This window comes from Python bivittatus, unplaced genomic scaffold, assembly GCF_059951505.1.
Source record: "Python bivittatus isolate LINGU-HERP-01145 unplaced genomic scaffold, Pbiv_v1 ctg000080_np1212, whole genome shotgun sequence".
Classification (NCBI taxonomy): domain Eukaryota; kingdom Metazoa; phylum Chordata; class Lepidosauria; order Squamata; family Pythonidae; genus Python; species Python bivittatus.
The window spans coordinates 27,926,638-27,950,813 of record NW_028277035.1 but is presented as its reverse complement, the minus strand read 5'-3'; the positions used below and the strand labels follow the sequence as shown (position 1 = coordinate 27,950,813).

General features: G+C 39.6%; 1 protein-coding gene across 7 annotated transcripts in view; it reads right to left on the bottom strand.

Moving 5' to 3' along the window:
• Positions 1 to 7,985: 7,985 nt before the first annotated feature.
• Positions 7,986 to 24,176, bottom strand: part of FGF1 (fibroblast growth factor 1) — a 54,383-nt gene continuing 38,192 nt past the window's right edge. For 6 of the 7 annotated variants that reach the window (XM_088133711.1, XM_088133707.1, XM_088133709.1 and 3 more), the window contains 3 exons: positions 20,384 to 20,585; positions 10,937 to 11,040; positions 7,987 to 10,297 (listed from right to left, as the gene is read on the bottom strand). In XM_088133711.1, coding sequence (XP_087989837.1) covers positions 10,103 to 10,297; positions 10,937 to 11,040; positions 20,384 to 20,552 — 468 coding nt within the window. In that variant the 5' untranslated portion in view covers positions 20,553 to 20,585 and the 3' untranslated portion in view covers positions 7,987 to 10,102. Of the gene's footprint in view, positions 10,298 to 10,936; positions 11,041 to 20,383; positions 20,586 to 24,176 lie in introns of all 7 variants that reach the window. The other variant, XM_088133712.1, reaches the window with a different exon arrangement.

Here is a 24,176-nt window from a genome sequence, read left to right as displayed (position 1 = left end):
TTGCTGGCCTCCAAAACAATTGAGAGATCTTGAACTTGTCCCCGGGAATGATTTTACACTTTCCATTTGAGTATTTCCATGGGAAGGAATGTTGGAGCTGCTTTGGAACAAGAGACACGACTGATAGCTTCTTATCTCAGGTCATGACTCCTGTGGTCTCGAAAGTTTCAAAAGGAAGATATCTAGATATTATAAAAATTGCTAAAGCAAAAAAATTAAATTCTCACAATATTCATGGAAATAGATAATTCCTATACAGTGGGGCAAAAAAGTATTTAGTCAGCCACCAATTGTGCAAGTTCTCCCACTTAAAAAGATGAGAGAGGCCTGTAATTTTTATCATAGGTATATCTCAACTATGAGAGACAAAATGGGGAAAAAAATCCAGAAAATCACATTGTCTGATTTGTAAAGAATTTATTTGCAAATCATGGTGGAAAATAAGTATTTGGTCAATATCAAAAGTTCATCTCAATACTTTGTTATATATCCTTTGTTGGCAATGACAGAGGTCAAATGTTTTCTGTAAGTCTTCACAAGGTTTTCACACACTGTTGCTGGTATTTTGGCCCATTCCTCCATGCAGATCTCCTCTAGAGCAGTGATGTTTTGGGGCTGTCGCTGAGCAACACAGACTTTCAACTCCCTCCAAAGGTTTTCCATGAGGTTGAGATCTGGAGACTGGCTAGGCCACTCCAGGACCTTGAAATGCTTCTTACGAAGCCACTCCTTCGTTGCCCGGGCGGTGTGTTTGGGATCATTGTCATGCTGAAAGACCCAGCCACGTTTCATCTTCAATGCCCTTGCTGATGGAAGGAGGTGTTCACTCAAAATCTCACGATACATGGCCCCATTCATTCTTTCCTTTACACGGATCAGTCGTCCTGGTCCCTTTGCAGAAAAACCACCCCAAAGCTTGATGTCTCCACCCCCATGCTTCACAGTAGGTATGGTGTTCTTTGGATGCAACTCAGCATTCTCTCTCCTCCAAACACAAGGAGTTGAGTTTAGACCAAAACATTCTACTTTGGTTTCATCTGACCATATGACATTCTCCCAATCCTCTTCTGGATCATCCAAATGCTCTCTAGCAAACTTCAGACAGGCCCAGATATGTACTGGCTTAAGCAGGGGGACACATCTGGCACTGCAGGATTTGAGTCCCTGGCGGTGTAGTGTGTTACTGATGGTAGCCTTTGTTACTTTGGTCCCAGCTCTCTGCAGGTCATTCACTAGGTCCCCCCATGTGGTTCTGGGATTTTTGCTCATCATTCTTGTGATCATTTTGACCCCACAGGGTGAGATCTTGCATGGAGCCCCAGATCAAGGGAGATTATCAGTGGTCTTGTATGTCTTCCATTTTCTAATTATTGCTCCCACAGTTGATTTCTTCACACCAAGCTGCTTGCCTATTGCAGATTCAGTCTTCCCAGCCTGGTGCAGGTCTACAATTTTGTTTCTGGTGTCCTTCGACAACTCTTTAGTCTTGGCCATAGTGGAGTTTGGAGTGTGACTGTTTGAGGTTGTGGACAGGTGTCTTTTATACTGATAACGAGGTCAAACAGGTGCCATTACTACAGGTAACGAGTGGAGGACAGAGGAGCCTCTTAAAGAAGTAGTTACAGGTCTGTGAGAGCCAGACATCTTGCTTGTTTGTAGGTGACCAAATACTTATTTTCCACCATGATTTGCAAATAAATTCTTTACAAATCAGACAATGTGATTTTCTGGATTTTTTTTCTCATTTTGTCTCTCATAGTTGAGGTATACCTATGATGAAAATTACAGGCCTCTCTCATCTTTTTAAGTGGGAGAACTTGCACAATTGGTGGCTGACTAAATACTTTTTTGCCCCACTGTAAGTAGAAAAAAAAGTTCAAGTAAATATGTGAACCAACTCTTTAGATACTTCAGTTGTGTAAAGAATTTTATTTAAATTGCAAACTGGGTACCACCACCCTGCATTTCCTTTGTTCTTGAAGATTTGGTGCAACACTTAACCCTTGACTCTGTGTTTGGTCTGCGAAGATTATATTGGGAGTGACTTTGAACAGAGATCTCATGGCTTAAACATCTGGCATAATTCTGGGATTTCTTTTGCTTTTTCCTGTCCCCTGTTTTTGGTAATGCCAAATGTCTAATGAAGACTTCTGGAGAATTTTTGCAAGATGAAAATAACATTCCTTTCTGTTATGTTGGCATTACTGAGTGACAGCTTTGCTTTTTATATAGATATTTTTATATGACAATCTTTAAATTGAAGAATTCTTTTTCAGGCTATGTATATACTTAGATCCTAATGGATTTGGTTTTTATAAACTGCAATTGCAAAAATCCGATTAGCTAGACTTAAATCTACCAGCCATTTTAATTGAGTTCTACCAATGTAAACCTGAAGGTGCTAGTGGTGTTGTTCTAGCATTATCAGGGCAAATGTCTGAGGTCAGCATCAGCTAGCATCTGTCAGAGCTCCCATCTCTGAAATAGCTGATTGCCATTATCCAGAATGTCTTTAGCTGAAGATATTCTGGATAATCATTCTCCTTGATTTTTGTGTCTGTTTAATAGCCATCTCTGCATGCAAGCAGATGCAAAAGAGAGTAAGCCATTCTTCATTCTGTACTCAGCAAGCGCTTTCCCGCTGGGTGGATTGCACCAAAGGGATAAAACAGACCCATGCATAATGGTGACAATGTCAAGGAGGAGAGAAGCACTCAGAGAGGGGGAAATTTTGTTCAAAGACCTCCACCCCACCAAACTAAAAATAGCACCGTCCAGTCTCTGTAAGGTTACTCAAATAGGTAATGCCCATTTGATATTCTAACATACTTGAAGGACAGCAAAACCATCCAACCAGCCATGGTGGAACACTGTCCCAGCATGCATGAGATAGGGCAGGGGAAAAGCCATCAAATCAAGAAATAGCATCTACAGAATGGGATACATGGGTATTTTATTTTATGATATTGCCATTTCATTGGCAATGAGGGGCTCAACAGCTGCAAAAGGAATCAACTACCCATTCTGTTATTTAGATTAAGACATTATTTAAAGAAAGAGGAAAGACATACCAACAATATCGCCCTAAATAATCTTCTGTGTTTAGGCTGTGTATTTCTTTATATTGTCCATTTAATCAACATTTTGCATGCAAATACAATGTCAGATGAATGATATGTATGAAACCCAACTCTTTTCCTTTAAAGGGATTTAAATCTCTTTCTACTTCTATGTTCCTTTTTATAGCTTGAGCCTTCAGCCTTGTTCGTTATTCAGCTATCAACATATCCTGGGTATTAAAAAGCTGCAATTTCTACCTCCACTAGTTTTCTTTTCTTAGAAAATGTACTATATATTCCCCCTTTTATTCTATAGCTGTGGAGGATGTACTAGCGTTCCAAAACTTTGGAAAAGTTTTTGCATTCCAAAAATTCTGTGTTCTGTTGCCCTGCTCCCTTTTTTTTTTTTTTTGGGTGCCTGCAGATCTTTTGCTCCCCAGCATCCTTTTCCTGCCCTCCTCATTCACAAAGCCATAGTAAATCTACTTACCTCCCTTTAAACCCCAGCAGCTTGAGACCTATAATCTTTGAACTCCATTTCCATTTTAATTAATAAAAGAGCTTCAGTTTTGATAACTACATATTATTTAAAAAGGAAGAAAATAGATTATGTTTTATCCATCTCTAGTTATCAGCTGGAGGAAAAGAGACAAACTCGCTTCTTAAAATCTGCAGGAGCACAATCTGAAGCACACTTGTGCAGGTTTAAGCCCATTGAAACCAATGGGCTTAGGCATGCTTAGCTTAGTGTAGGACTGAGGTCCACCACATTAGCATTTCCCCTTGTTCACCCATCTGGAGCAATTACTGGGGATTATTTTTTCAAGCAGGAGTGTTGACATTTTTCCCTAGTTGGGTGTCAAGTATACACATGAAGTAAGTAATAGCTGGGCTTCAGCTGTCTAATGAAAGGAATGCCCTGAGGTTAATGAGGTGCTGGAAAACAGCAGAACTAAATCCAATATTACCATTTTCCAGCTTTCAGGTCTAATTAGAAATCCCAGTCACCTGTGCATACACAAGACAGTTCGGTTTGCAGCCTGTCGGCAACCCAGCCCCTTGCACTCATGGGAGGTGGGAGGGGGAAGGCACTGTTGGATAGGGTTAGATAGCCCTCTAGCTTGCTCTACTACTTCCTCCTGCTGTGTCTGAGTTCTGTTCTGGTATGATGCCAGCCCTCCACAAACACAGTCTGAAGTGGTATGGAATAGCTGTGATGCCAAAGGGGTTTCTGGTCTTTCTCCTTTCCCCTTTTTCCTGCTACAAAGGAAAAGCCCTCACACTTCATCTTTATAGGTATATCTAAGTGTGGGTGTGTGTTAGCAAAAGTCCAAGCTTAGACCTTTACAACTTTGGTGGCTGTTGTGTTCTCACACTTACTTAAATCCATCTTTTTAACAATTATCCATCAAAATGAAGCTGTTCTGGGTCCAGCATAGTAGTAGATATGGACTAACCCTACATTTTCATTTAAATGTTCAGCTGTTGGACCTTACATGAAGAGTAGATCCCTGGTACATAAAGAATGCTAATATAACACTTGTTTTGATAACAAAAAGTACATTGCAGAAGATGAATGACATGAGAGCAAGTGGAAGCATGTGGGTAGTTCTAAACTTGGAGTATGTTAATGGAAGAGGACATTCTACTCCCCTTGCAGAATTGAATATAGTAATTAGATATTTTTCCCTGCTTGGAATTTCAGAAATGTGTTTAAAGTCTATATATGTGTCTCAGCAGATGGCAGCACTGGGCTGATCTTTGGGCTTGGAAGCTAAGCAAAATATGCCTTGGCTAATGGGAGACTACCAGGGAATTCCAGGACTGTAGATTAGATTGGGAAGTTGAGCAAAAAGATCCCAGAAGAAGGTAGTGGTAAACTACCATATTGTTGCTAAGAGAAGTGCATGGATGGGATTTGGGAATTTTACTTTTAAGCCCATTTGGCACCTTCAAAAAATGGAACCATGGAGAGGTGATGGAGAATTCCTGAAGCACAGGGGAAGTGCTAAAAAAATGGAGAAGAGCTATATGTTGTTCCAGTCTTCGAAAAAGGGAAAAAAAAGATACAGGAAACTACTGGTCAGCTTGACATCAATATCAGGGAAAATCTTGAAAAGACTATCAAGCAATGGGTTTGTAATCACCGAGAAAGGAACAAGGTACAGTAATTGTTAGAGGTTGGCATGGTTTTTCAAAAATCAGGTCATGCCAGGCAAATTTTACTGCCTTTTTTTTTTTTTTTTTTTGACAAAGTGACTAGATTATAGACCAAAAATGCTGTGGATGTAGTGTACTATAGACTTCAGTAAGGCATTTGATAAAGTTGACCACAGATCTTCTTGATAAATTGGAACAATGTGGAATGGATGGTCCCACTACCAGAATGATTCACATCTGGTTAAACTACTGTACCTAAAGCATGTTCCTTAATGGATCTATGTTTACATGAAAGGAGGCAAGCAGTGGGGTACCTCAGTACCTAGTGCTCTTCAACATTTTTATAATTGACTTAGATGAGGGGATATAAGTGGGGGTGGAGGGACATCTTACCACCTCAGAGTATAGGCTAAAGATTCAAAAGGACCTTGATAGATTTGAACATCGGCCCTATCAAATAATATACAACAATGCAACCTGTCCATATCAATGAAGAAAAAAACCTGATGGCTTTAATAGGATGCCATGTAGTTAGCTAGCAAGAGATAGTGTGACTTTTGTTTAGTCAGCTTTTTGCTTTATTCTATGGTTGGAGAGGAATGAATGAGGTAATTTGGATCATAGACTGAAGAAAGTTTGGAAGGAGTTAGAACAGGTTACAAATAAAATAAATATGAGAGATTATTATTGGAAGTTGTTTTACATCTAGTCAGTCACTGAGACCTGCTGGATCTGTTGGAGATGCTACCTTCCCCAGATTGCTGCTATGGTTGGATTGGAACAAAGACTAGAAAATACAATTCTAGAACTTGTAAAAGGCATTTTAAAATAAGTGCTCATGCTTGTTGCCCCTAAGCTGGTTAATTTCTAAGATCCTTTATGTTTGACTAGAGATTTCCTGCTCAGAGATCTAAGCTTGCCTGGATCAAGAATTAAGCAATATGCTTTAATCTCCCTTTCAATATGTGCTCTCCTCCACAATCCATGCATTTATGTACATATATTTATTAATATAGGTCTGGTGGTTTGCAAAACAAAAATCCCATATTAGAGAGTGATCTATGGCTAGGGGATGATGTCGGGTGTTGTAAAAATGTAAATGAACATTCCTGACCATGACAATATGCTAATAAAGCTTTTTTCCAAAGCACTTTGGAGGCTCTGCAGTACTTATGGCATGGTATCAAATCTTCATGGAGAAGCTGTTCAAAGTGGTTGCTAACTTTATAATATTACTCAAAACTTTGAGTTTCAGAATGTCTTTTGAAGTGTGTGTGTATATAGAATGAAGGAAGATCTCATGTAAACAATATATAGCAACAACAGGACACTAAAAACTCTAAAAATAAGACACTAAACTCTACAAGGAGTGATTTGCAGATGACCTCGGCTTATGAAAAAATGCTGAAGCTGATCATAAGACATAGGAAAGGAAGGAGCATAAAGAGACATTCCCTCCATGGAAAAGGGATCTCTGCCATGGACTGCAGAAGGACAGCTGAGTTTCCAGTGCAGATAGTAAAAGTTGCAGATTTCAAAGGAAAACTGGCTTTTCATTGCAAAATTGCCAAGGGAGAGAGAAGTATATATCACCTTATATATCATGGCATGACTTCTGGGCCATGAAAACTGCAATAGAAGGAGAATGTTCAACTGGCAGAATAAACGGGTTACAGGGTGGGGGGACATGTTTCACGTCTAGCAGTTGTTTTCAACAAAAGTGCATTTCTTTTTCTGTTGGGTTTTATTGTAGTTTTATGTATTGTTTATTCAGTGGTGTCTGCAGGGGAGCAAGAGGACTAGACTGCTATCAGCAGTAATTGCAGATGATGTCTTTTTCTACATGCATCATGATATTGCACGCATGCCCCAAAGGGTCAGAACTTCTGGTACAACATTGCAATGCCATTTCTCCCTTTTTGACAAAAGCAGCAAGCTCCTGTGGATGACACTGCATTTATGTTCTAGTATTTTGTGCAAGTGTTTGTCAAGACTACAGAAACAAGTACGCAAAGCAAACAAAGTGTTTCAACCACCAAGATGCACAACCATCTTGAGAAACGTATACATTTTGTGTATAATTCTGTGCACATTTAAAACAGGAAACTATCTTCTTGAGCTGAGGTTGACCTTTGGTGACTACATGGGCGAATCTGTGCAGTTTTCTTGGCAACAATATAAAAGTGGTTTATTGTTGCTTTCTTCCAGGATGATCTGATTTAATCTGATCTGATCTGATCTTCAGGCTCATTCTGATGACCACCTCAGACACCAGAGGGATCATGATAGATTCTGATGGGTGCTAGGGAAATTTCCCTGCAATATGGTGAGCAGTTCTGTTGAGTGTCAAAGGGAAGTAACTGAGATTCACCCAGGCTTTGTCTCTGCATACCACAGTGTGAGATGGTGATTTGGGCAACACCTGGCCATATAATCCAGCACTTCTTTTGGCCTCTAGATTCTAATGATTCTTGAGCTCTGATAGCCTGGGTAGGTTGTTTGAAACCTTCTGCAATGCTATCATTACATGATCCCATCTCTGTCCTCAATGCAACAAATTTTGAATCTTGAGGAAATTATGTTTTCTTGCAGAGAATTGATTTGGGATTTTAGTTAGGAAATGGGCTGTAGGTATTCAAAGAGCTGCAGTGCCAGACTTGAAACAGCCAGTTCATTGCTAACAGAATGTTCCACAGCCATATCCTCTTCCTATCCATGTTTGTCCTACTTATATGGCTCCCATGGGGGTAGATTGGAATAAAACAGGCACATTTTTAAGTTCTAAATTTTCTTTAGTTAAAAGCACAATACACAAACCAATACAATCAAAGCAAACAGAGTTCTATGCAAGTAGTCTAATGTAATCCAGGACAATGAACCAGTAGGCCCTCTTTATCCAATGAGAAACATGTTGTCGTCTCTTGCAACTTACATTCAACCTGCTGGGCACTTCAGGACTTTTCTGCAGATATTAGTTTCAAGCACAGGGCAATGCAGGAATTAGCAATGTATATCTTTCAGCTTGAAGATTCTGAACTGTATGCAAGGTGGTAGGAGCCTATAATAATTTTCATTCAGTTCTCCAGTATTCATTTCCCAACTCTTGCCCTCCTATCTTCCTTTTGAATGACTGTTGTGCACATAATATCTGCATTACCTTTATAACAGTAGTATAATTACACTTACTGGCTTATTCTTTCAAAGTCATGGACATTCATGGAATTAAACCAGTTTAAGAAATCTATACAGTACCTCTGATCTGCATATTAATAAAGGGTCGCACATATCATGTTTTTGCCCACCTGGTAAAATCCAGCAGAGTTTGTGCACTTAAAGTCCCTTCTGTTAAACAGCGTTATCTGTCAGGGCCTTGGAGGCACCTGCGCTCTGGAATAGTATTCCCCCAAAGATCCATATGGCTCCGACACTGATGTTATACATGGCTATTTTCCCAGGCCTTGGGACAAAGTAGTGGGTGAGCCACTGTAAGATTTTGTTTTGTATAATTTTGTTCTGTTGTATTCAATCTATCTGAATGCATATCATCTGATTCTCTTTTATTGTTCTGCTTTAATTATGTCAAGTGCCCAGAGTCACCTGGAGTAGAGCATTTTTGAAATCAGTGTAAATAAATAAATCTCACATGGAAAAAGAGCAATGAGAGTCAGTTGACTTTTGCTTACTCTGGCGTATAGTTAGGGAATCTGCTCATTCAACCACATAGCAATTTTATCATCAGGCTATGTTGCATGAGACCTGGGTAGGACAATGTGGTGGAATGTAAATACAGACAAACATTAGATTCTGTTATAATTCTACTTATCTCTGCTGTTCCAAACAAAACCAAACAAAATGAAACAAAACCTGTTTTGTGACATGTTGCATTGCTGCAGTTCCAGCCCAGATTGGCCTAAGTCAGCAGTAGGCAACTGAGAGATCATATGGTCCATAGATTGTGAAATGGCTGGCGGGAGAAATTACAACATTCTAGACCCAAAAGTCAAGTTGTAACAATATTAAGCTGATGACTGCTTTTAATCAGAGGCAGTGTTCCCATGGCTTATATGGCTGGTGGGATTTGTGTCTATCAGATCTCTGGCTTGGTGGGAAACCACTGGCTGTACTGGAAAACCTCACATCAACACAGGGAAACCAATGCATGACCCAAACTTTTAAGCCATGAAATTTAGGCACACAGTTAAACATTTAAAGAGCACTGATTTCAGTCTCACTGACTTGTATAATTTTCAGTTTGATTGTAATAAGCTCATGTGATTTAAACCACTTGGGGGTGGGGAATTCTATATTCTACACCAATGATTGTCTATAGTTAAAATGGAACAGTTTAAAGTGAATGCACTTTTACATAATAAATAAATATACATATTTCATACATCAAAAATAAGAACCAAAGCAATATTACTAAAAGATAAAAATACTAGCTTTTCTTTCTCCTTGGCACATGGTCTATTTGTTTTAAATGGTAGGATAGTTTAAGTATGTTTGATTATGCTTCTGTGTGATACACAAGTATTCTTAGAACCTGTCTTATATAACTTTGAAACAGACCATATGTTCTAAATATGTGCTTTCAAAATGGGAAGCTTTGTTATAGGGTGTACATGGCTACGGGAACTATAACCTAAGATAAATGCTTTTCTAGGGCTGTTAATTGATTCATTTTGTAAATAATGCTGTGGTATGCCACTATATTGTTGGGGCTACGTGGACATTTTAGAGATTCAGTGCATGTTTTTCATCTCATGTACTTTGTGTCCCATCTTTTTTTATTTCCAGTGTGAGAAAGAATCAAAGGGGACAAAGGGGAAAGGTTACTGGCTACTTAATTTTAAAGGACAACTTTTCTGAGCGGGGGGAGCAATCTAATCAGGTGACACTGGCAGAGGAAGGAAAAGAATTGCCTTCTGGCCATAATGAGTCCGCGGTCCCAGTTTGCTTTTTCCATTCTTCTTCAAGCCAACAAACCAGTTCTTATCTGCGTGCATCTTTGACGTGTAAGTATTGTAATGGTTTTCTTCCATCCTTTCCAGGAACAAACACTCTGCTGCTGGCAACTGCTGAAGAAAAAGAGTGTGGGAGCATTCAGATTGGGAAGCAAATACAATGACCGAAAGCCTTCTTGGCACTGAAGGACCATCATGATTGTGATTGGATTGTGGAAGAGTTTGACTCTTGCTGGTCCAACTTTAGAAGGTGGGCAAGTCTGAGTATCTGCTTCCTCCCCTTTGGGCAGGTGAAATTAACTCTTTTGCTCCAGATCCTCACTGCTTAGCCAGGTACTTTCCATTTCTCTTGCAAGGCTATTAGTAAGTCTTCCCATCAAACCAGATCAAATTAAATCAAATATTTATTATGGTCATAGACCAGCATAACCCATCAAACCAGATTACTGGATGATGCTTATTTATTCTAGATTTAAATATGTCTCAGTTCCTCCTAATGGTTTCAACTTATCTGGAGGAACACTGCCTCTCTCTAATAGCTAACGTGTTTAGGAATGTTGTTTTCCAATTCTTTTATTTCTTTTTCCAGAAATAAAGGCGAGCCAAAAAGCAGCAACCCAGCAGCAAAAACAAGTGACATTTAATCGTGCATATGTGGGTGATAGTATTCCAAGCTGTCATGCTACAAGCTACAAGATCTTTGCCATCCTCAAAGCTTCCCTGTAGCTAATGTCATGGGAACTTTATACTTACTGAGCCATATAAGCATCCATTGGCATCCATAGCCAAGTATCGTCCAGATTCAGTGCTCTTTATATATACCTCGCCCAAATTTTCTGTGCTGAATAGTAATTGAACTACAGTTGGAAAGAAAAAAATAGAAAGGATTATGGGCCACAGTTAATATATACTATTGTTGAAGCTGAGCAGTGATGGCTTAGTAAATTGCTAGGAATGTTAATAAATTGATGTTATTCCATGTACTACTTAATTGCATAAGAATGTGTGCACCAGGAATGGTTCAGCATGATTGGGCTGAAAAATGAAGGGTTGAGGACCTTGTGCAGATCAGGGACCTCAACTTGCCCAGCCCAGTTTGTGAAGGCTCTCCATGGTTTTCAACAGAACCAAGGCTATCCTGAATCCCTTCCTAGTTCTATACAAATGTCATTGCATTAGCTTAATGGGTTGTGGAAAGTAAGGACACCACCCAAGTTTATTTACACAGTCAGCACCAAGAAGTGTACTCTGTAACTAGGGTTATTCTACTAGCACATAACTGTTTAAGGAGTTTCCTCTGTAAATATTTTTTCATCAGGATGTCCAAGTTTAATAGCTCATTTACATAAATTCATTTCTGGCATTAGTTAGCAAACATACATCTTTTAGGATGTGTTGGCTCCAAACAATGTATTTCCAGGGGAAAAAAGAGAATATTCTAGGGCAAGAATGATGTCTAATGGGTCCCCCCCCCCCATCAGCCCTCCCTCCCTCCCGGCTGTATTAAGGAAGCTTTCCCCAACTTGGAATTTTCTCCAGATGGGAGAAATTACAATTTCCAGAATTCCCAGCTATTGGTTGTGAATCCCCAGAATATCTGGCCATTTTTGGAAACCAAAGATTGAATTAACTGAATTAGAGGCAGCAGGATTTTTCTTATGGTCTTACAACAACAGAAGCAAGCCCTCTCAAACTTTACAAGGGCTTGGACTTTCTCAGTCATAGAGAAGCACAGACCCAAAAAGTGGGCAGGAGCAAACAAAACTAAAACTCATTCAATTTTAATGTAGGATTTTTTTAAAAAAATAAATCCAGTTAATACGATTACTTTCCAAGTAAATAATGTTCTCCTTCTGTCACTTGGTGGACTACAATTCTTTGGCTACACTTGTAGGAACTCTGGGGGTTCACCCCTTTTTAAAAAAATATTTTAGGGTAGCATGCAGTTCTAGGGCATCAGGTTGTACCCGTTGTGCTAAATCTGGGCCTATTTTGGGCAGCTTCAGAAAAGGCTGAAGCCGCTTGGTTTGAAATATGGGCATCTGCAATGTGCATATGAAGAAAAGACTGAGGGTACAGAAGGAGGCACATGGGAGCCCCTTCTAAACCTCTGAAAGAATACCATTCGGGAAAAGTTCTCAATGGTTCCAGAGTAGAGGACTTGAAACGATGGTCTTACATTACACAATGACATATTCCATTTTAAAAATGGAATCAGTTATCCAGAGAACTGATGGGTTTCTCTGGATAACTGGATATATTCAAGCAGAAGCTCTGATCTTTCAAGGATGCTTTAATTTTGATGCCTGCCCTGACTGAGGGCAGGGGTGTCTTTGGGGGTTGGGGTAAAAAAATCAAGATAGCATCCATGTCTGCACACACACACACACACACACACACACACACAATTGCATGGTTCTAGCTGCCATTCTGACTCCCCTGTCCTCTAGACCAGGTGGCTGGACTCAGTGGTCCGAATGGTCCCTACCAACTATAATTCATTGCCCTTCTCTTTTTGTAGTATTTCAAAATATGAGTAGCTGTGGCTTCTATCCTTATGCTCATGAAGATGATGAGAACCTTTCCCTGTTAAATGCACCCAGCATTTAAACAAATGTTTTTTCTCTCACTTCTCATATGCCCTGTCTAGCTGATGGATGTGCAATTGTCAATCTAGCCGCCTTCTCCTCTGTTGCCTTGAAATTACTTTTCTTTCTTATCTTGTGCTCCCATTCTTAGGGCTGGTTCACCCATGCATTCTGCAATGGCATAATTGGTTGAAGATAGAGACCTGAAGTGGCTTTCTGGACAACTTTTGGCATTTTTCATCATGGCAGTGGAACTCTTTTTACTTGTGGAAGATTTCCCTAGTCCCACGGGAAACTGGATGCTATGTGGAGCTCCTATCACATGGTTAAGCTTGAAGAAGGATACAAAGCCCATGGACTCCTTTTGAAATCTGGTTATCAGATGGTTGAGCAAAAGACAGCAGAGATAATAAGTCATCGACAAGAACAAGGACAGTAGGCAATATATTATCATTAGCCTTCCCCAACCTGATGTATTAGGATTACAATCTGCAGATTTCCAGGCCAACCCAGTCCATAATCTTACTATCTGGTAATTCTGGGAGTTGAAGCCCCACATAGTTGGAGGGCACCAAGTAGAAGAACTGCATTATAGAAGAAAGAGAGGCATAGTTTTGATTTACGCTTAATATCTAAGCAATTATTGTAAGTGTTTAGACTAAGTTGCTATTAGAACCTAATGTTGAGATTCAAAGTGCTGCCAAAGTCATATGTAGTAGGACTGATTTATTTTAGCTGAGCCACATTTACTCTCCTCCATCCATGAAATTTTGTTGAGTGAGAAAAGCCCTACACCATGGGGTATAGAAATGGCTGATTTTCAAGAAACCAGTCTCTATGAGACATAAAGAACTTGTTATGTAGATTTTTAGATCCCAGAGTGAGCACAGGATGACACCAAGTCCAGACCACTGCAGGAGGCTCAGAGGTGGTAGTCAAGAAATGAGAATATTTAGCCAAAGTCTCCAAAATATGACTCCCACCTGGTCTATGTAGCACCGGAGATAAGATTGCCTTCTTGGATATGGATCCCTGATAAATGATTTCACAGCATGTGGCGTTTTGCCTTTTGTTGTTCTTTGAAAACTGGAAGCACACTTGTTCCTTCCACAGAATCTCTTCCTTGTTTGCTTTCCTACCTCTGTCGCTTGAACAAGGTTTCAGAAAGGTTATATGCCAGTTTACTCTATATTAGAGACTTCCTGCCTGTCCTTTGCTGTGTTTATTCAGGATGAGATCATCTTCATTCAGGCCAGTGTTGAACGTGCAAGTATGAGTGTGTAAATGGCATTTCTAATTAAACCTCAACCATAAACTGACTTCAGAAACAGAGAGCAAAGTTGGGGCAGGGGAGGAAAGCCACGTGTTCCTGTGGCTTTTCTTTTTAAAAATAAGTGTTTTTCTTAGAATTGGAAACTGCATTTGACTCCATCTTCAGCACATCTTGCAGCAAGGAATCCAGCTGTACTCCAGTAAGTGCTCAGCAATGCATTGTACACACAGAGAAGCACAGAAGGCCTTATTGTGGAACCAGGATGTTGTGGATTTGTGTGTTCTGATGTGCAATGGAGCACTGCTTATCTACATTTAGTACAAATAACACAGCAAAGCTCAGCTTGCTATTTTTTCATCTTCTGCAGTCTCACTACCCAGTTTCCACTGACAAGGAATTTCATTAAAAAGCATGAAACATTTTAAGGCCCTTGTAGCACACATATGATTAATATATTAGAAGTGCAGATGAAGAGAAGTGCAAAAGATCATGCATAAATAGATCCACGCAGTTCATAAAGTAAACAGCAGATTTGTAAAACTGTGAAAGGACATAAAACAGAAGGCTAGATCGACAGGATAGCATGGGAAAATTTGCTTCTTAGAAGAGGCCAAAGACCATTTTTCTACTTTGCACTACCACTGGATAGGGATTAGCAGATGTAGGGCTCTTCCAGATGAGATGTTAGTTACGCAGTCACCACACGTGCCTATCTGATTCAGATTTATGTTGGCAACTTTCACTTGTTACCCACCCATGTTTTACTACTAATTCCATACTTTTTCTTACTAAAGAAAACTCTGCTGAAGAATAGAAACATGGAATAACTGAGCTGTATTTTTTTAAAAAAGTAAAGGCCATCTCCCTTGAGTTGAGTTCAACTTCTGGTGATTCCAGAGGTGCAACTATGTAGCTTCCTTGACTGCAATACAGAAGTCATTTGCCATTTGCTATTGATAGGATTTCTTTTTAAATTTAATACTTTAGGCTAGAATCTTGGGATTCCTTGAGGGTCTCCCACCCAGCTACTGACCATGTCTGACCCTGTTTAATTTTGAGATCAGATAAAGTCAGCTAGATGCAGCCATTCTTGTGTTAGGTATCACTAAATATGGGAGCATCTGCAAAATAACAACAACAACAACTGAGCATCCAGAATAGCACAAAAACAACAGAATAAGATTGCCTGCATTGAAGCTTGTTAAAAAGAAAAAGCATAAGTATTAAATGATGCCAATATTGTAATATCAAATATAAGCACCAGTTCACTGCAAGAAACAAACCAACTGATGTACAGCACGGCTGCAGTTACAACTGAATACCTTGGATGCAAAATCAAACAAGAAAACCAAACAGTGCACCACCAAAATGGAAGATCAGGTTGGAAAATAAGATCAGCATACTAAGATCAGATGCAAGCAACAGATGAAAGAAAAGAAGCTGAAGAACAAAAAGATCAAAGAATACCTGATCAAGAAATACTACCTAGAAACAAGGAAGATCAAGGAAGCACTAGAAATAATAAAGCAGCAAATAACAGCCATAGCCAAAAAGAACAACAGATATGAAGCTTGAATTGCGCACTACAGGCAGAATCTCCAATTTCAGTCGAATCAGAAACATTTCTACCAATCCATCAATGGAGAGACTGCAGTGAACCAGTTAACACCTAACAAAGAAGAAACAGTGCAGTTCTGGGCGCAGCTATGGGACAACCCAAAGAAATCCAACAAGAATGCAGCTTGGATAAAAGAGGTAGATAAGAATAAAAAGCTGAAATGAAAGAACTTGTAATAACAGCAGAAATGGTGGAGAAAAGGGCAAGGAAGATCAAGAATTGGTCAGCACCAGGTGAAGATGAACTGCATGGTTTTTGGTTGAAACATCTGATTGGTCTGCACCAACTCATTGCCAAGCAGTTTAACAACATATTTCAAGATGGTGAAGTTAACATCTGGCAAAGCCTACCTGATAATGAAAGATCCAGCAAAAGGGGCAGCACCAGGCAACTACAGGCCAGTTACCTGCCTGCCAACAACTTTCAAATTGCTAACTGATGTGGTAGCTGATGCAGCCCAACAGCTCCTAGTTGAAAACAACTTTTTCCATCTTAGCAGAAAGGAGACTGCTCAGATAGCAGAGGGACAAAAGATCAGCTCCTAATTGACAAGATGATTTTGGAAAACTGTAAAGAGAAGGAAGACCAACTTGAATGTAGCTGGGATTGATTACAAGAAGGCATTCAACTCCCTGCCACATTGTTTCTTGAACTTCTTTGCAGAGGTGGTATTTGCTGTTTGTTGCTGTCTTCTCAATCCTGGCTTTATATATATTTGTTCTTAAGACATGGTCTTGTGCAGCCAAAATTAGTCCCTCTGTCTTTCTTCAACTTTCCTGTTAATTAGCAGCTGCAAGAAGATTGCACAGATTGGCTACAAACAATGGCATGACAAAATAGCAACAACAGTGCATTGGAATATGTGCAGGGAATACCATTTGCCTGCAAGCAAGAACTGGTGGGACCACAAACCAGACAAAGTAATAGAAAATGAAGAAGCTAAAGTGTGCTGGGACTTTAAAATTGAAACAGACAAGCACCTGCCACACAACACCCCAGACTTAACAACTGTTGATAAGAAAGACAAAAAAGTCTGGATAGTGGACATTGCAATAGCTGGAGACAGCAGAAGAGAAGAGAAAGAACTGGAGAAAAACACAAAATATAAAGACCTGCAAATAGAAATAGAACGACTATGGCAAAAGAAAGCAAAGATAGTACCAATAGTTATAAGTGCCCTAGGTGCAATCCCAAAATATCTGGAGCACCACTTGAAGACCATTGGCATTGACAAAATCACCATCAGTCGATTGCAAAAGGCAGCTTTACTTGGAACACCTTATATCTTGTGATGATGCCTCTGACACCATCAAACAACAACATCTGCCTATCCCAGGCCCTTGGGAAAGACTCAATAGGTGGATAAAAATGCCAAGTCCAGTCTAAACGTCTGGCTGACTGTGTGACCAACAACAACAATAATATCTCCCCAGCAATGAACAGGTATCTAGTTTAGAATAATTGTAGGTTGCAGTCCATGATGAAGGAAAGAAATGATTCCAAACAGAAGTCCTGCCTTAGGCATGAATGATGCCAGCTGGATGACCTTGGGCCATTCATTCTCTCTCAGCCCTAGGAAGAAGCAGGCAGTGGCAAACCACTTCCGAAATCTTGCAAATAAAACTGCAGGGACTTGTCCAGGCAATGACCAGGAGTCAACATTGACTCAAAGGCACCCAAAAAAAAAAAAACCCAGGGAAGAGGTTTCACTCTCTGTTCTGCCCTTTCTACTCCTGCCCTTTCCTGCAGATGGGGAGGCCTAAAGAGGACGGTCATCTGAGGCAGTTGAATGGGTGCTTTGCAGAATCCGAACCTCTACAGAGTTACGTAGCCTGACTGATGGGGTTACAATTTTGCTTTGTACCTTTGTTGTTAGTACCAAAATGTTTGGGTGGAGGGCCCCATTGTGAAGATTTTTAAATCTGCAACAGGATTGCAGTGGCAAAAATAGCTAACTTCATGCCTTACTTGATAATATATAAAAGAAGGGTTAATGCTGCATTTTGTCAGCTTCTCAGCCAACTGGGCATTTTTATTGAGCGTGGCACAAAGGGCAAGCTTTGGATCAATAGAGTAAATTGTCTGTGTCCTAAGAACAGAAAGGTTGGCTCCTGCAGATTCTCAAGCCTTCTCATTTCCTCTTTCCAGGCTGTTAAGGCACAGAAGAGGCTTTTCAGTAGATTCTACTCCCTCAGGAATTGGCGTAAGGAAACAGAAAATGAATCTGAGCTGAGAATACATCCTGCACAAAGCAGAGATAAAATGTATTGAGTCTTGCTAAGACAACAGACTTAAAATTAATGCAAAAATGCCACTGCAGACAAACAGGCCAAGTAGGGAATGCCAGTAAAAGATTTAATATATGTAAAGGGGAACAGCTACAAGCTTTAAATACTTAAAAGACATTTGTTTATAGCTTTTACCGCCACAGCAGAAACATGCGCATTTTCCTATAGTCCTCTTGACTGGCACTGCAGGTCAATCACTGGTGTAACATTTTCTAAAAGGTGGACTATTGTGGCTGAAATCTAGATAAGGATGTTGAAATTTCTCCTGCATAATTGAGAGAGAGAGAGAGAGAGATGTGCACACACACACACACACACATACCTACAGTACATATGATGTTCCTGGGCATGTCTGTGCCAGAGATATGAAGACATGCTGAGAGGAAAAAAATCATTACTTTGTGGACCAAGTCAAAGAGAGTTTTTAGAGCTGAGCCCATGATTTTCTCAGTAGTTGGATTCTGGCATCCTTTGCCCTGTGATTCAGCTTAGCTCGTGGGTGCCATTTTCTCACCACTTTGCAAAAGACATGGCACTATTTTCAATAATTTGTGGGTTCTCACTGTAATAATAGATGTAGTTAAGGGCATACAGGCAGCTTTCAATGGATTTAGTCCAAATGAACAGGGGTACAACTATGTAATCTAGACAAACATAATGTTTAAGAGTTTGGAGAGGTTTTTTCCCCTCCAAATTATATCTGTTAAAAATAACTAAGGGCCCAGTTAGACATTAAAGGGGATACATGGCTGCCCAGATCTAGAAACAGGCTTTGTAAAATGTTGGCAGGTGCTGTGTAATAGCATGGAGTAATATTTTCCCCTATTTGAATCAATTAATTGGATATATTGGGGATGGGGAAATGTTAGACCAAATCATGGCACTCTACCCATTTCTTTCAGAAGATATTGCGAGAAAGAGGCACAACAGAAATATAACTTGGCCTTAGCAAGCATTTTGCATAAAATCTCTTGATGGATATTCATCTGGAGCTTTGTTATTCTGATACAACATATCTGACCCTTTCTCTGACCAAGAGAAGTAGAGGAGAATATTTGGAGGCTGATGTTGGCCGTCCCCTACTCATCTACAGTGGGAATCTCAGAGATCTCTTCCTAAGTTCAGACTGGGATCAGTTAATAAATGTAGGAGGCAGAGATGATGTGTTCACTAAATGCTTGGCCAATGGAGGGTTTGGCTCCTGACTTCAGGATTTCCAGCTGGAAGCATCCTAAGCTTTGTAGATGTTCCATGAAGCTGTCCAATGTACTTGATGAGAGGAAAGACTTGGCCTACACCCTAATTTTCCCCAATGTAGTTTCATTAATAACACAAATAGAGTCTGAGTCTCCTGGCTCTGCTTGTATTATATATACCCAAGTACAATTTATGTTTTAGTTAATGATTTAATTAATTAATGTCACTCTTAAAAACTGTCCTAAGTTCTAATTGGCTTTGGGTAGGTTACTATGACCACTTAACTGATTTAACTTTCAATGTATATGTGTGTATATGTGGGTGTGGATGTAACCTTTGGCAACTTATTGATGGTAGTGCTCTAAAAATGAGTGCGATGCATTGAAATGTCAATCAGAATGTATCAGGACCACCCAAACTGGATAGGGATAGGTCTGTGGATAGGTCTGTTTCTACTCTATTAAGGAATGTTTGTGCAACAGAGGTAAAAAAAAAGGCAATATGGTGGTCACAACTGCACAATTGAAACCTCACACATTTTAAATATGTGTTGCATATGTTACACATACATAACAAGGGTGAATCTTTAATTGCATGTTTGTGCTCACCAACTTGGATTTTTTTGACAGCCCTATGGATGCCCCTGACCCCATCCATCCATCCATCCATCCATCCATCCATCCATCCATCCATCCATCCATCCATCCATCCATCCATCCATCTTGCCCCTCAGTTCCTATTTCAGATGGCTCTTCTCTCTATTTTTTTTTGGGGGGGGGACAAATAGTACATGTGTATGTGAGTATGAGGGATTGGAACCCTAACTCTGTGTTTCCTGTTATGGATCTAAATGCCTGCAACATTTATTGGAAGAACAACAACAAAAAAAAGAAGTACAGTTGAAATTAATGGCCCTATTTGTACAAAGAATATTGCAGGCATAGGGATGGATCTGGATTGGGGAGCGCAAGGGGAGCAAGGGGTTTAAGCTCCCATCCCATACATTGTGGTCCAAACTGGATCAAGCTCACCATGCTGAGTTTTGGTCATTTCTCTGCATTTAAAGATAGAGTGATATGTCTTTATATGGACTGTGCCACAGTCATTTGGCCTTCACCAAGAGGATGCCTCCAAATCCTTTGCAGTGCCACAAAGTTGAAAACCACTAAGAGAAGGTAATTGAACTTATTAGTTGGGTCAGAAATAATGACTACAATAACAGTAGTAGCAGCTTACTGTGTCTGTCCTTTCGGTCCATTGTGCCATCCACTTTGCCATCGGGAAGTATCCTCAGGAAGTGACCTCCATTGCTGCAATAAAGAAGCTTGGGCTTCTTGTAATTTCCCATTGGCAGATCAAATTTTTCTGTCACAGCAGTAAATGTTGTGATTTCCCCTTCCGACATCTCTTTCCCTTCCTTGGACTCAGGCCTTCAGTCCTGGAAAAAAAATTTAGCAGCACTGCAGTGAAAAAAGCCAAAATGGTAATGATATCTTCCCTGTCATGGCATGTTCAAAGGAGGAGGAGACGTCTCCACAGAATCAAAGGCATCATCTTAGGTATTACCCACCTCACCAAATCATCATTCGGCACATAGAGCAAGGCAGCATGCTATATCTTTGGTTCCCTCAACCTATGAAAAGCCTTTCTGAACACACCTCCTGTATGCCATAGCCTTAAATCAATAAAACAGTGTTTAATAAATAAAAGTAAATAAGAAAAAAAGCAGGAAAAGAGCCATATGTTTATGAGGCACCAACTCAATCCCTATCTCTGTCTAGATAGAAAATAGACCACGAGCAAGACAAATTTTTCTGGATTACTTTCATTATTGTTTATAATCAGGAGTTGGTGACTTCTGGAGAGGAGCTGAATGGGCAGAATCATATCACATGTGTACCCAGGACTAGGTTTTGGCATAGTTTTGTTTGTTAGGGTAGTTATTCTAAATGTGAGATATCTGTTTTAGAGCTTTCATCTGTTTCCCATGTCAAATGGCAGGAAACGTGTTGGAGGGGGTTCCAACAAGGGAAAAAAGGGGTTCATACAGTCCTCTCTCTCTCTCTCTCTGTGTATACACACCCACCCACCCACACAGAAATATAACAGTATAACAAGACTGTTCCCTGTTGTTTTGGTTAAGTATCAAATAGTTGGCTTGAAGCAAACACCAAACATAGGAGTGGTTAAGAAAAAGGTGGGTCTGGGTAACAGGCAAACGGGCGAATCCTTTTCACTTCTCTGAGGACTTCCTCAAGTCACGCTTTCCATTCACCTCATACGGCATCACAAAATGATGTTGCCAGTACTATCAGCAACTAATGGATCCTCTTGATCCAATAGACAAAGTGCCCTATTAAAGTTAGTTGAAGCAGCTATCTATAGGCCAGCTAAGAAACCAAACTATTAGTTTCTTGTTTTCTGAAAACTGACCCCAAAGTCCTCAGCTGAGATGGACAGAGTAGCAAAAATATAACTTTTAACTTTTGTTTCAACCACCACCTAGAGATTGCAGATAATTTCAGATGCCATGATAGCTTTGTTCTTCTCTGCACCTTGGAATAGATAGATGTGGATATGTGTATGGCTCTATATCTATATCTACAGTATATCTATCTACATCTACATCTATTTATTGCTTTTGCTAAAACAAGGAAAGGTGGACTAGGATGCTGTCTTGATAAATTTAACGGCCTAATGCTCCATGTGCTTCTCTGAACTGTTTTAGTAGAGGAGCTTGCTAGAACATTTGGAAATGATTTAGTGAGTTCCATGTTACTGCTTTAAGATTCATCACTATTTTTAGAACCTGTCCTTGCTTGCCAGCGGCCTTTGACTCCAGCAGCACAGTTGAATGAATACAATTTCCTGCCCCCATTGTCATGCCGTGATGGATGTGAATAGTATTCTCATATTTTTAGTCCTGTGTCGTTGGTATTCCATACACGATTCTAGTCTTGGCCTGGCTGTTATACTTTCTGATAAAGAGGTGTTGGGGTTTATGGGAATGAGACACACATATGCACACACACGCACACACTGCCCCAAGAAGGAGCAAGAGTGTACAAATCAAAGACAATATGAAAGGCCTTGTTTCTTTCTTGTTGGCAGCCTAATCTCTTAATTATTAAAAATGCTTGGAGAAGGGCAGGAAACATTATCCATGGTGAAATTTCTTCCCAATACTTTGCAGCAAAGGTGAAACAAGTGAGACACAACCATCCTGCAAGGCAATATGTAGAACAGCTTCTCCCAATCTCTTGCTGTCCAGACTGCAATGCCCATCAAACATATTTGGAGGATGGACAGGTGTAGAGAGGAGTAGTCATGAATGAGAGCACAAGTAGGCACCTAAGATGTTCTCTTACTTGATAGAATCCATGATAGAAATAAAACTAGATCACATATATTTCAAAAGCTCAAGGGCACTTTAAAAGTGGACATCTCTGGGATATTCCAAACATGGACTAAAGAACTGGAATATCCAGTACTGCTCCATCAATGGATTCACTTTTTAAAAAATGTTAAAAATGATATCTACACATCTGAGATTAAAGTTGATTCACTGAAAAATGTATTAGGACGTTTTGGACTCCTCAAAGGATGTATCTGAAAGGATGGACATCAGATTTTCAGTGTTGGAAGTGTAAAAAATTTGAGGGTTCAGTGACTCATATGATATGGTCATGTGATTGTCTGATACCTTTTTGGAATAGTCTGTTAATGTATGTAAGTAGATGTAATGTTGAACTATATACCAAAACTTTGGAAGCTGACTGTTTATCAGGAATTATTGTATTGAGCGGGGGGGGGGGGATGTTGGCTAAAAGAATTATATTGAGACATTGGAAAAGTAATATTATTCCAGATGTTTTAAGTTTAAAGATTGTTTTGTTAATTGTGTATTTTTTTAGTGTATTTAGTTATTGTGTCATTTTTTTCTTGTAGTTTATAATTAATATTTTAAAAAAATGAATAAGAGCACAAGCACATAGGTGTTTCAGAGTTATTTTGTGTGATCAATTGCAAAAAAGCAGTACTTCATCTACTGATCTTAATTACTTATGTTCCCACTCATCCAAGTTTTGGGCTGTGGCTTGTCAGCTCTGCCAAATGATCCTTCAGTTATTCAGGCCATGAGTTTTATCTGGATCTTTTCAACAGGCTTCTATGCCACTGTTTGCTTTGCTATGTTTTCTTCTTGTGGACTGGCTAATGATTCTATTACAGATTTGGTGGATGGATGGATGAAATCTCATCTCAATTCCAACTCCTTTCATAGCTATAAGCAAGCTTCCAGAACGAAGATTTCCGGAACCATGTGGCATTGAACTATGTGGCATTTACTCTGAAGGAGAGTCAGTGTGGTGTAGCACTTATTGTGTTGAATTTAGAGCCAGAATTTAAAGACCAGGGTTTAAATCCACTCACAGCCATGTAAATTCAAGAGTAACTTTGGGCAGTCACTGTCTGTCACCCCAGCTTACCCGACAAGGATTTTGTTGTGGAAAAAAATTAGGACAGTATTGTGTTCACCACTTTGAACTCCCAGTAAGAAATGCAGGATGTAAATCAAATCAAATCAGATCAAATCAATCAACTTTTAAAACGGAGTTCCAATTTAGGCTTCCTAAGAAATGCAATTACATTAAAAAAAAAAAACAAAACCTTTGGAAGTTTGTCTTGCATGGTCCTTTGTTTTATTTCTTTTTGTTCCTGGCTGAATACAATTATTAACATTCTGTGGCTATAAAATGGCATGGAATAATAGTGCAAGGCACTCCGTTACTGCAGATTAATGGAGCAGATTAGAAATAGGGCTGTTTATGGAATTTGGCTTGGCTAAGGTGTCCAAATTTTGAGGATTCCTTTGATCAGATATGGTCTTTAAATGCTTTCTTGAAAAAAGGTGGTTCTTCATAAGTGTAGGCTTAAGAAAAGTACACACTTAGAAAATGAAAGACAATTTTAGTTTTAAAAAATACAAAATCCACTTTAATGTATATGTATCATGTCAATAATCAGGGTG